This window comes from Chelonoidis abingdonii, chromosome 1 (assembly GCF_003597395.2).
Source record: "Chelonoidis abingdonii isolate Lonesome George chromosome 1, CheloAbing_2.0, whole genome shotgun sequence".
NCBI lineage: Eukaryota > Metazoa > Chordata > Testudines > Testudinidae > Chelonoidis > Chelonoidis abingdonii.
The window spans coordinates 178925789-178939962 of NC_133769.1; the positions used below are offsets into that span (position 1 = coordinate 178925789).

Here is a 14174-nt window from a genome sequence, read left to right on the forward strand (position 1 = left end):
CCACCCGTGCTGATCAGAGCTCCACGCTGGGCAAACAGGAAATGTAATTCAAAAGTTCAGGGGGCTTTTCCTGTCTACCTGGCCAGTGCATCCGAGTTCGGATTGCTGTCCAGAGCAGTCACAATGGTGCACTGTGGGATACCGCCCGGAGACCAATACCGTCAATTTTGTGGCCACACTAACCCTAATCTGATATGATAATACCGATTTCAGCGCTACTCCTCTCGTCGGGGAGGAGTACAGAAACCGGTTTAAAGAGCCCTTTATATCGATATAAAGGGCCTCGTTGTGTGGACAGGTGCAGGGTTAAATTGGTTTAATGCTGCTAAAATCGGTATAAACGCATAGTGTAGACCAGGCCTGAGAGTCAGTGCAGTTTGGGAAAGACACGTGTTTGTCCATGCTTTACAGAAAGGAGGGAAGACTTTGTTCTGCATTCATTGATCCATTGGGATTCATGGGTGTTCAGTTCCTTGCTTGAAATGTAAAAGCCACATGTAGAGATTGAGGACTCTTCTTTTGGCTTGTCTTATGCAGTAACTGTCTTGTTTGTCCATTAATGTACGATTGTTAATCCACCTTGTTCATTCTCAGGAGACGGATATAGCTTAAAGGCTTTTCTGCTTGCTCAGCTTTGCAGATAGAGCCAGTCATTAAGATACGTCATGACTGGTTTCTGACATAGTCTGTGTAAAGTTCTTCTGTTTGTTTTGAAGGCATCTTAGCTAGATCTAACATCACTTCACTTTTATTTATTTTTATTTCAACACTGAATATAACTTTTATGTAAACAAACAAACATGCTACTAATGGTACCTGAGGTTTAATACCAAAGAAATCTGACAGTGAGATTTACTACTTTCATCACAGCTGCTTGCGTATAAACAAAGTTGTCTGCTTGCATGGAGATTCCAGGCTGGTCTGGATGTCATGCCTGACCCAATGCTGTTGAATTTGGGTTTGCAGCACTGTATGGGAATGTTTGAATAAGAGAGAACTTTTCCTTTCAATTGTATTGTTCTGTAGACATCCACACATTCTACAAACACTATCGGGCCTTGTAAAACCCTCCATTTCTTATACAAAATCTAAATATATGGCCTAAAATTAATTGATTTTTTTGCTTGGCCTGAAGCAGGGCTGGTTCCAGCATTTTTGCCGCCCCAAACGGTGTGGGTGGCGGGGGAAGCTGCGACAGGCGGCACTTTGCAGCTCTACTACCGCCGCTTCATTCTTCGGTGGCTATTCGGAGGCAAGTCCTTCCCTCCAAGAAGGACTGAGGGACCCGCTGCCAAATTGCCACCGAAGAGCCGGACATGCCATCCATTTCTGTTGGCTGCCCCAAGCACATGCTTGCTGTGCTGGTGCCTGGAGCCGGCCCTGGCCTGAAGTCCCATGCAGCGATCACCCGGGTTTACACTGGGAGCAGAAGCTGCATGATTCTTGTGCTTCAGAAATAACTGAAAATAGAAGTGAAAAAAAATGGTGACCCTTTCACAGCTCTTCTTGATACTTGCTAGTGTAGGACAGATTCACGAGAATTAGGAGTTGATACTCTTCACTTGTAGACTGTCCATTGGAAATGCTTGTATAGTGATTACCCTTACTTTTAACCTTCCAATTTGCCTTAGATAACAGTACCTTGGTGTTTGCAGCACCACCTAGAGGGGGGATAGTGCAAATATTGAGGTAGTGCAACTTAAGGTAACTGCATTAAACGCTAATCCTGTCAGAACATCTGTTCTAGCTATAACCTCCCTTTTTTCTGGTTTTGTCAGGGTGGGGATTGGTGAAATAGTGCATTTTTTCCCCTTTGTTTCTGAACTCTCCCTCCCTTATAACCATCTGTCTTTTCAGTATTGTTATTATGGCCACATTTTAAAGTGATCATTCTCTTTGAAATCTTGTCTTCAGTCATTACCCAAAAGTATATTCTGTACTGTTTGCTAAGGCCTTGAAAAAGTGTACGTTAAACAGTAGGAGCAACAAAGGAATACTGTAACTTACAGAATTGAAACAGCCAGTCACACAAGTCAGGAAGTACTGCAAGACTGAAGGGAATAATTTGGCTAGGATTTCTTTTGCCTTTGGCCTTGGTCTGTTTGAAGTCACACCCAGACAGACAGTAAGTTGAGAGTGTATTCTTGTAGTTTCCTTCCGGGATCTTATCTGTTAAGTTTTTTGTTCTTCTAACAACATAAACTATGCCCAGTTGTGCCCTTTGTATATGTAGGTATTGGGTGGATTTCTGTTGCACTTTTGACTCTTTTCGTTAATTGAAGGTTCCAGGAGTCTAACTTCAAAGATGAGTTTGTGGGACTACTGCAGATAGGAGGAGATGCATACTCTAGAAGGATTCAGGTTACAGTGCTTGAAGAAAGTTCCTCTTTTTTTTTTTTTTTTTTTTTTTAAACCTTTTTGGCCAGTCTTTCTTTAAAAGTTAGTAAGTTGCACTATTGCTTAGTATTAGAAAATGTGAAGGAATGTTTTCCCCGTTTCATTCTTTACTTAACTTCTGAAGCATTCTCTAAGTACCAAATAATCTTTGATTTTTCTGTAACCTGCACAACTACTACTGGCTGGCCTGTCCAGAGGGAAATGTTGATGATGGTGCTGTTCTGTAGCTTGTGTGCTGTGTGCAATGAGAGAGAAAAGCAGTATTTCACAGATCACATTAATAGGGCCCCCTAGTCTTTCCCCAGTAGCAATTGATGGAGAGTGGTTTTGGGGAGAGCTTTCTGTTTTGATCACTAAAGACATACTATTGGCCATACTGGGTCAAATCAATGGTCCATCCAGCCCAGTATCCAGTGGTCCGGGCCAGATGCTTCAGAGGGAATGAACAGAACAGGGCAGTTTTTCTGTGATCTAGATTCTGGCAGTTAAAATGAGTCCTATTTTAGCCTAAATCCATACCTGGCTACATTGATGATCCCAGCTATGGCAGTGAGTGGGGTACAGTTAGTTGCATAAATTAGTGTCAAAAATATTGATGTCTTGTATTAGGGATGCAGAAATGCTCACTCTTTTTTCCCTTATGTGACCTTTCCTTGCTCCTATTCAGCAATAACTGTCTAAGCCAGTGGTGGGCAACCTATGGACTGTCAGAGTAATCCGCTGGTGGGCTGTGAGACAGTGTTTTTACATTGACCATCCACAAGCATGGTCGCCCCTGGCTCCCAGTGGCCGTGGTTCGCTGTTCCCAGCCAATGACAGCTGAGGAGATTTGGCGTGGGCCCCAGGGACATACTGGCCGCTGCTTCCCGCAGCTTTCATAGGCCAGGAACGGTGAACTGCTGCCACTTGGAGCTGCGGGTAGCCATACCTGCGGATGGTCAATGTAAACACTGTCTCAGCCTGCCAGTGGATTATCCTGATGGGCCACAGGTTGCCCACCACTGGTCTAAACACATGTATGTTTCCTGGTGATCCCTGCTGTGCTTTCATTTCCTCTTTCTTCGGAAGCAGTCCCCTTATGATCCTTAAGCTTGGATGAATAAGAAGGTGGATAAACTTGGCTAGATTGAGAATACTGGCTTTGTGTCCCCGCCTATGGCAGCGAGGTACCAAAGGCCATGAAGTGGGATGGAGATAAAGGCAGGCTGGAGTGCCCTATAGAGCAGAACAGAGCTACCTTAATGTAAAATCTAAATAGGACATTTCCTGGGAAGGGAAATGATTCTCGTGAAGTCCTGGCGATGACTGAGTCGTTCCAATTGGAGAGGTTGTTCTCTACCCTTTCCTTGTCACCTCTGAGATCAGAGCATCATTGTAAGAACTGTTTTAAAGTGGTCTTGTTCTAGGAGGCTCAGATGTTCTCATGAAGGGGATTGTTCATAGACAAAGCGGGGTTCCATATAAATCAGAGGGCCATGGTGATTCAATATTGCAAATGTATATTGCATGTTTATGAAAAATCCCTCTGTGTATTAGGTCCTAGAATTGACTTGTCCGACTCTCCAAATGCAAAACAAAAAGCTTCCCACCCATCTCTGAAAATCAGTTCCTCCCACTGTATCCTGTGTGTGCAAAAGCCTGATTGAAGATATGGGATTTGCAGCATGTCCTGACTGTCAGCCAGCTCCAGTTCTATCAGATGAATTGGAAAAGTGAATCTGAGTAAGGCCTTTTGCTGAAAATGCTTTTCCACAGTAAGTCCTCAAGACATAAACTGCGGATTGTCAACTTGAGTCTTCCAGCTGATTTCAGTTCCCAGCATGAAGCATTTATAAAACAGCTAGGACCTAAAACATACTAGGCTTTATAGTTTAAACCTAAAATCTTGAATTGTACCCAAAAACTAGTTGAAAGCTAGCACAGATTATGAAGCAAGTGTAATATGCTCCATGCATGAAACATTGAGTAGTGCAGCCCCAAGAATAGTTCACTGCAGTAATCTAATATGAAGGTGAAAAAGGTGTGGATAGCTGTAGCAACGTGCTTATAAAGTGCAGATCGATAAGAGCATGCTCAGATACTACTGTTTCCTGGAATTCCAGAAGTAACTCAAGGTTCAGTAGGATCAGCAGGCTGTGAACCTTAATAAAAAGCAGATGTATCCCTTCTCTCATGAGAACCAATATTGCCTCTGCCATCTGACTGCTTCCCTCATCCAGTCAGCATCACTCCTGTCTTATCTGGACTGAGCCACAGCCAGTTAGCTCTGATTCAGGCCCTGGTCTCAGACAGGCATTGAGAAAGTCGAGAGAGCACCATTTGGGGCATGAAAAGGAGATACGGAGCTGAGTGGTGTCCACGTGCAAAAGTAACTCGACCATGTGTGTATATAAATTATGATAGTCCTCTAATTACATGATTACAAGTGATAATATTTCTCAAATGAAATATAAAACATGAAACCACTTTTTTCTATAAACATTACAGACCTATATGGGCCACCTCACAATACTCTGTTCTCTTCGGTGTATGCAAGCCAGGCCAGGTTGGCCATGAAAATTGGGAACAAGAAGCAATACACCGCTCTTATTACTGAGTAAATATAAAATAGCAAAAATTTCCAGCCAAGTCCCCCCCCCCCCCCCCCCCAATAGGTAAGGCAAAAATATTTCAAATATGTATAAACTTTCAAGAATGTTAGTGTTGAACAGGAAATTAGAGTTAAAGATATAATTCTACAGTTAACCACAGCCACTTAAAACATCAATCACAATCTTAATTCTGTCCCATTTGAGCTAACAAATACCAAACTCTGACTAGGGAGGTTGGGGGGAACCTCCAGTAGGTCCTAAGAATCAGGGGGCCCTCTCCTAAAGAGCCTAGGAGTGGAGCCACACCCCTGTCAACTTCCTAAGGGCCACTGGCTGGGGCTGTCCTAAGGCCTGCAGAAAGGGAGAGGTATGGGGTTTGCAGGAGACTTGAAGGTGATCAGAATCCAATGGAAGAACTTTCCCCTACCTTGCCTCTTGCAGTTGTCTGGTTTCTCTGGAGCAGATCATGTGAAGAACTTTTTCCTCACCCTCCTTGCTGCCTTCTAATCCTCTACAGAGTTGGTGGGCTGTCTCCCATTTCTCTGTGATTCTCCCTCCCCCTTACTCCCTCCCGAGTCTTTCTCTTCAGCCACCTGACGCATGGTGGCTGAGGAGCCTAAGTAGGCTCACTGGATGGGCTCATTAAGGGTTTTTAGGGGGGCGATTGTGGTCCCAGGGAATGAAGAACCTCTTCCCTGCTGCCCCCTCTCTGTTCTCTGGACTCTGTGCAAGAGTGGGGGAAGCAGAACTGTGACCAGGAGGACAACGTGAGGTCTGGGGCAGGAAGGAAGGCAAGGAAAGAGATCATTCAGGCTCTCTGCCCTAGGCCCAAGAAGTGGCAGGGAGGTGATAGTCCCCTTCTGTGCTGCTTCCCCTTCATCCTCAGATTTCCCAAAGCCCCCTCAGTAGACCTATAGTAGTGATACTTTAGACCTTAGTGGTACCAGTATCCTGATTGGTTAATAAGTTAGATTGGTTATTAATTAAATCACTCATTTGTTTTAATATCATATGCACCATGAGACACATGGAAGAGCCACTTTTGGCTTGCAAGCCACAATGTATCACTGACGTATAGGAGGGGACTGGGCAAGCAGAGTGCCTGGGGGACAGCCTACCTAAGGAGAGTCCATATCCTCAATCGTGCTTACCACCTTACTTGCAGAAGAGCCAGGAAGTGGGCAAACCCTTATCCCTCTCTTCCCCCTTCCCTGCCTGACTCTTGCTGCTTTCAGGCTTGGTCTGTTGAACTTCTGCTGAGCCCTAGCACACCAGAGTTGATGTGCCATCTACCATTATTACTTGTTGTTTAATCAGGTCCTGGGCCCTAGATCTCAACTAGGCAAGTCCATCAAACTAGGTTTTCTCTTCTTGCCATTTTCTGGCTACAGAGTGGCGAAACAGAGGATTCTAATTCATCCTCAACTCCTAATGTATCAACCCTTTTTCTGATTTACTTAAATTTGATAGAATAATTCTACCCATTTCAGACCTAACCTACCAAAATTCGTCTTACAATGGAAACTCAGTTCCAACTTAAACTGTGGCATGTCCACTGCTGCCTAGAATAGGCATTCAGAATCCAACTGCACCGATAACTATTTTAATAACTACGTTACTGTCCCTGGGATTTCATTATATTCCCTCTTACTGTTAACAAACTGTTTCTGCTTAATGTGATCACATACTTTACATCTGGAAACGATGACAAGTTAAACTGCCAGTTTATGGAAACATTCAGCTTTCAAACTTGTACTCTTCTAATTAAGAATATCAAAGTTCAAATCAGTGACCTATAAATAAAAGCGTTGGAAATTAATTATTTCACAGCACATCCTATATTTGGAGAAAATAGTAGTATTTTAAATTTATTAAGATTAAAATAGCTTGACAGGTCCCATGAAAACTACAAAGCAGATGCATTTCTACTTAAATGACACTACAAAAAAAATCATAATAATAGGCACTTACTGCAACTCTGCATGTGTTCCTTTGAGATGCTAATGATCGTGTACGTTGCTGAACGCTTCTTGTAAGGGGTCCAAGTGCTTTCAACTCTCACTGGGCTTCATCCTGCTCCCACTGAAGTCAGTAACCAAAGTCCTGTTGACTTCAATACCAGTGGGCTTGAGCACGTTGACTTCAGTGGTAGCTGAGGATGCTCACCTGTATTGGACCATTACGGCAACCAAGTTGATGTAAGTATAAAGAAGTCAAATTCAGTTATGCAGTTATATATTGTCTTTAGCTTATAAACTCTTTGGGGCAGGGACTGTCTTTTACCATGTTTGTTCAATGCCCACACAATGGCATACTCAAGGCTGCTAGGACTACAACAATATAAATAATATAGTGTATCTATCAAAGTTTGTAGAAATGATGGTATGAAAAAACAGAATGTGATTGTATTAGACTGTATTTTAATGTACATGCATAAGGGGGCAGAGACTTGGTTGGGCATGCAACCACAATTTTGGCATCTCCTGACTTTTGAGCGCCTAACTGCAATCCTAATATTCTCAAATTCTGTTGTATGGAATATCTAATTCCATACTTGCCCAAACCACTGCTAACACCATATTCCTTTTCTATTCCTGCTGATGCTTTATATAGCATTGCATAGTGATCTACTTTATACAGTGCTGATTTTAAAGTTGTCATACCCGGTTTCTCGTTTCGTGCACTGTTTACTCATTGGGAAAACTGCTGCTTACAGGCAAAACACTCCAAAATGTAATCATGACTAGTATCTTGTTGCACTCCTGGGGAAGGCAGAAGTATTTGTTTCAATTTGGGGGGTATGTGTTGCAGCCTTACTCTAGCTTATTTCCCTGTTGCCCTGTAAAGTTTTGCCTTGCACAGCATGGCTGGGTTTGTGTTATCATATGGAGTCATTTTCATTACTGGAAGAAAATTCACTGTAGCAAAAACAGTACTAAACGCTGAGCTGACTCCAGTCTACTATTTGCACTTCTGTGTTTTCTTGCCATAATAACCAATACATACCTTGACTCGTTTGGGTTGACTGACAAATATACTAGTGTTGTGTGGTGCAGGTGAAGGTTAGACAGAAAGCATGCTTGTGCAGACTAGGTTAATATGGTCTCCCAAATGGCTCAAGGGGTTATGCTTTAGGGATCAATCTTGCTTTGTTTAGAGGGGATGGGCAATGCCAATCTGGAGGCTTTTTCAACTTATAATGTGCCCGTGGGTGGGGTAATGTTTTACCCTCTCCACTGGAAGGAGCCATAGCTCATGAGATACATGGAGGATCAATCCAGGCAATCAGCTGGAAAGATATTATTGGGGTCGTCTTTTTCCACCCACTTCAGCCAACCTTGGACACTGTTGGAAGTTAAGAGAACCCTGTATTCCTCCTGGAAGGGATGTGAATTGGAGCCTTAATTTCTCTTTGTCTTGTGGATTGGCCACAAGGCCTTTGTGTAACTCCTTTTGTTCTTTGAAATGTAGCTAGTACAAAGTTCTTATCTAAATGTGGAAATTTCACCAGTTTAATTAAATTGTTTGTAAAATGTACTGATGGAAGGTAAATTGATGCTTCTGTACAGCTATTTATCCGACTGTTTTTTAAACTGACTTCAGAGAAACCAGTGCAACTTCTGTGTGCAGACCAGGACATAGATATTACGGTGTTTGGTGGTTTAAGTGCCTCAATAAGTAGGACTGTTCTCAAGTGTGTGATCTTTCCCAGTAGTGAACAATATACTTAAGTTTGCAACTCACCTACCTTTATCTACCTCTGTTCTTTTTTGTTGTTGTTTTTTGTTTTTGTTTTTTGCCTATAACTTTTTTGATGCTTTGCTCTTGAGCTCAAACTTTCCATTTCTGGGGACTCTGCTCCCCTCCTAGATACAGAACTGTCCAAAATCCTGTCATTAAGGGATATTTAGGATTCAGGCTCTCAGACTTGGCAAGGAGTGGGGAAATGTAGGGCAAGCCCTCTACTCTTTATTTGACATAATTAATGACAGTAAATATGCAACTTCTAACATTCCAATATTAGCTATGACCGATTTAGACAAATAAGTAGCATACAGGTGAGAGGTCCAGAGGTGGAGGAAGATGTATCCTGGATTTTTTTCCTACATGTAGAAAGCGTTTGGAGGACTTTTTTGTTCTTGTAACCAAACCTCCTTATGCTCTGATCCCAGCTGATCTTGCAAGCTAAGCCAAATCAGGGTAGGACGCTACTGGAATGGATCTGCAAGGCAGACCCATGGTGCTGCAGGAATTGGTGTTGATCCAAAAGGCTGCAATTTTCATTTTGTCACTGGTGCTGAACTAATGCCCCAGAACTTCGATCTGAAATGGCACTTCCCATAGCAACATAAATCTGAGGTCCTGATCCCTTGAGGGATTTATTCAAATGTAGGGTACTATCCTTAATGTCCTAGCCACATCTGTCTTGGGTGATTAAGTTCCACCTGTCACAGTTTCTCTGTAGTGTCTGTCAGGAATAATTTTCTTCACGTCCTATCCTAAGCTGTTTATGTAACAGTGTGAGCTGTTAAATAGCAAACTGCACACTATACCAACAATAGGTAAAGTGTTCTAGGGCTGTGTCTACTTGTTTGTGAAGCATTTTGGAAAGGTGCTATATAAATGCAGACAGCTATTTATTGCTTCTAATTTCCTTCCCTCTTTCAGATTATACACTAACAGTGGAGGCGGTGAAACTGAAGCCGTTCTTCGTGGCAGGTCACACCTTTGAGATGACATGCAAGGTGTCTTCCCAAAACATCAAGACCCCGCGGTACTCTGTTCTCATTACAGCAGAAAAGCCACTAACGGATCAGTCAAACCCTAATGGAACCACTCGCATAATCTCCTTGAACCAGGATTCAGTGGTAAGACTGGAAGACTGGACAGACCAGACCCGAGTGGATGGTGTGGTCCTGGAGAAGGTCCAGGAGAACGAGTTCCGCTATAGGATGTACCAGACGCAGGTGTCTGATGCTGGTCTGTATCGCTGTGTGGTGACCGCCTGGTCCCCAGGCGGCGGTGGCATGTGGCGAGAGGCAGTGAATGGCTTATCCAATCCCATCCAGATAGATTTCCAGACCTCAGGTCAGTACAGAACTCAATGTGTAAGTGCTTTGGGAGGGAGCTGAATGCTGCATGGTGCTTGTGCCAGTGTCACTAACCTCTGGGGTCATTGGTGCTATTCTTTTGCTCAATCTGAGAGCATCTCCATGCTGAAATGGGTCTGGTTGCTAGAACATTGTGTATCTCCACTCCCCAGGCACTTCTCTGCTGTTCATTGTGTTTGGTTACATCTTGGAATACTTTAAATGAACTGGGTCTGACACTGGAGTCCTGGCCCACATTCCTTCCTTCGCTAATACAGGCTTGAAAGTCTCTCATGGCATGACCTATCTCTGAGTAAAGAATGGCTGCTACGCTTGCCAGCTCAGTCACTATATTGGTGGTATATAATGATTGCTTTGGGAGAGCTTTAATGCTAAAAAGCCATGGAGAATCCTATTTCTGTTCTAAAGCAAACTTAATTAGTTTGGAATAAAATTGCCCAAGTGCATTTCCTATCAATATAATTGCAAAAAATCCAGGAAATTGCCAGTTAAGCCAACTTTAACATTGCAGCAGCTTCTGCTTGCATGCCCCACTACCCAAACATCTTAAAACCCAATCATACTTGGACTCCAAAGTGTGACATGGTATTTTGAATTTCAGCAAATACACAACTGCAGTGCATACATCTGTTCTTCAGCATTGCACTCAAACTCTCAACCTTAGCTGCAACATCCACTAGATTAAGCTATTTTCAGTAGACAGATGTTGTCTGTACATGAATGTGATGTCCGTGTGTACTTGTGTGTGACTGAGGCATCAGGTAAGTGCATTTCTGATTTGTTATATGTTGCATTCAGTTACTTTTTATGGTGCTGAACTGTCTGGAAGGGGTTAGAGTGGTTATACAAGAGCTGAGGCTGCTTTGGATGTTGATGTTGGCTTAACTGGCGATTTCTTGGATTTGTAGTGATTTCATATTTCAAATTCCCCAAGAGCATTTCCATCAAAGTTAACGGCTCCGTGGGCAAAATGACCCTGTGGTTTTTTTATGTATCAATGCAGTTAACAACATCATTTTTATCTCTATTCCCATTCCCCACATGCTCCTTCCCCTTGCACCGTCTCACTCCTCAGTGGCCTCACGCACATCCCAGAGTCACAGTATGTATCTGAAGCTTTGGGGGATGAGGAATTCTGGGTTTGGTGAGAGGATAGAGCTTTGCACAAACTAGGGTCTGTTCATTTCCAGTTGCCTAAATAGTAATTAAATGATCCTCAACCAGCCAGTATCTGAAACTGAAACACCTTATGGCAAGGGCCACGGGCTAAGCCTTAAGCAGTCGTCATAAAATGATGTTCTCCATTGCAACTGTGTAGGGCTCTGACGCTGTCAGAAACTAGCCCTACTGAAAGTGCACCTGACCTTTAAAGAGCCTGGACAATGTCGCGGACTGAACTTCCAGGTGAGTTTCACTACTAGGCCTTACTATTGCTCCCCTCTCCCTCTTTGCTTGTAATCATAAAATGGTCATTCTAAAAGCAGACATTACCCATGCTCTGGTCCCATTCAGAGTACCACGGCTAGTGGCTTATCATTTCAACGGGATGCATGTTACCTGAATGTTTGTGTTGCCAGTGTACAGAGTAATATGAGAAGCCTGAAAAGGTGAACCTTTTCCCTCTACCCAGAGCCACTCCCACCCCCTGAGAAGGGGGTCACTAATACGACTCTTTTGAAAGTATTCGTATGGTGTCACTTTGTATTCATGCTAAACAGTTTAAGAACAAGGCACACCATTAATATCCGCAGTATGGAGTAAAACCTGTGAGCTATGTAAGGGTTGGGTCTGTTTGTTGCATTGCCATCTTTCCTGGCTAGCTTTCCACCCCTCCTTCAAAAGAGAATCTAATTTCTCTTTTCAGTCCTTCAAAGAGAAGAAAAGGCTGTTTCCCAAAAGAAATCTGGCAAATAGCAAAGGCTGATTTTAAAATTTTCACATTCGCAATTCAAGTTTCATGGCACATGAACAAATTTCACAGTCTCGTACAGATCTGATTGTAATATCATCTGCACTGGCCTTCCCAGTCCCCCCGAGTAGTAGCTTTTCTAAAAGCTCTCTTGCAGCTCGACCGGCTGCCTCAGTTTGAGTGATTAGCTGATGTTTTAAAATCCTATTTGTCTGCAGGTTATTTATTTGGGACCTTGTCTTGAACTGTCTTTATACAGTTTGGATGGGAAATGCTGGTGTTGCCAGACTGAAGCAACTCTGGAGAAAAAAGAACTCCTGAAGCTCAATTAGAAGGGACGTTGGCATACATGCCAAACCAAAAAATAACTTCCTGCTTATTGTTAGGATCAGGGGCACACATGAGAGTGCATACCACACCTCCCTTCCTCTAGCCCCATTCCTGTCCCCTGTGCCTTTTTGTTCTGTTCTTGGATTCAGACAGGAGAGTCAAATTTAGAGGAATGATTACAGGCAGATACAACACACCTAGCTTTCTAGGGGGAATGAATGTCTATGGTTGGGCTTACGTAGAAGATGGATTAAAATACAACTTAAATTCAGGATACATTGTGGATTGAAGTAATAGTTACACAGATGAATAGCAAAGGTAGGGAGAAATTTAAAAGCATAGTTTAAGGAGAAATGTTTTGACTAAGATTTGAAGATTGCTCACCAGGCTCAGACAGAAGATGCCCAGTAACAGTGAAGGTGCTTATGCAAATAAGTTTACCCTTATATCTCTTTCATGTCAGACAGGAGGTGGTATCCCTGTTTTACTATGGGAAAATGGGCACAGTGTCAGGGGGGCTGGAACAATTTGTATAGTGGAGGTGTGGAGAGCCATTGAACCAAACTGTAAACCTTGTATATAATGGAAACCACTTCACGCCAGGGGGTGCGGCAGAACTCCTAGTTCCATCACCTGTGTGCAGAGTTTGACTTGATCGAGGTCAAAGTTAAGAGGTGAAACATAAGGTAGGCTAGTCTACATAGCAGACTCTGCAGAGGGGAAGGCACTCATGAAGACTGTGTGAAGGGAGCAAAAGCCAATGGGTGGGGAGTAGTGAGAGGAGGTCCTTGACATAGGCTGGAACAAGTCCGTGAAGGATTGAAAAAGCTAGAAACTGCCACTATGCAGTAAATCCTGAACTGAAGGGAGGCCTGATGGGGGTGAACTCTGACTTGCTCCGAACGATGCTTCCATCTTCTGCTTGGTAATAGCACTGCTTCACACTCTGGAATTCCTGACCGTTTAGAACAGTCACTGCTGACCAGCAAGGCATTTTAACTGCTGCTGCTCGTTTTAAAATCAGGTTACTTATCTAAACAATTAACAACTGTAGTGTTCCAGTCTCCAATTTGACAAGCTCAAACTATGACAGTATCCTGAGTCCACGCTTTGGGGTAAAGTGCAGGGATGGAGAATAAATAAGAAAATAGAGAAACTCTCTCGGCAAAGGAAGTTGTTAATGACTGTTACATGAAAGCTTTTAGTGGTTGTAGGAATATCCTGTGTCTTTACTGATTGCTGTTCGGAGCTAGGGGACTTGTTGGATTGGAAGTCCTTTCCTCTATTCTGGCTTCCTCCCAGATCTGTTTTGTTTGAGCTTGGCTGTGTTTCAAGGAAAGCTTTTTTTATGCACATACACCTTGTGAAATGTGATCTGTTTGAACTGCAGGAGGCCTGTAAGATTTTTATATACAAGCTGGAGACTGCACACACGAATTCCAGTATTTCCCACCAATAATAATCTTGAAATGTGGCATTGTTATGAAAAGTTTTTCCATTAATATCTGTGGGAAAATGTCTCCCTCCAGATTCTTTCCAGTGGTGGCACAACTTGCTGGCTGCAGGCAGATGCCACCTTGTTTCTTTGCTCAGTGCTGAATAAAGATGAATTTACTGCAGTAAATCCATAGTCTGAAACTTAAAGGAAAAACCTACTTGAAATTCCGTTAATTGAAAGATGTGATAAATCTAAATTTCAGAATCACATAAATTAGAAGTATGTGGGAGAGAAGCAGAGGGGAACTACTAGGTTTAATCTATGTACTCCCAAAACCTGAGTCGATTGGGGATTGTTCCCTAGTGGATAACTTCATAGATTTTTATGGCCAGAAAGGA

General features: G+C 42.9%; 1 protein-coding gene across 1 annotated transcript in view; it reads left to right on the forward strand.

Moving 5' to 3' along the window:
- PTGFRN (prostaglandin F2 receptor inhibitor) overlaps window positions 1-14174 on the forward strand; it is a 64169-nt gene that overhangs the window by 23988 nt on the left and 26007 nt on the right. Inside the window, exon 6 of the mRNA XM_075063582.1 lies at window positions 9657-10076. Coding sequence (XP_074919683.1) covers window positions 9657-10076 — 420 coding nt within the window. The remainder of the gene's footprint in view (window positions 1-9656; window positions 10077-14174) is intronic.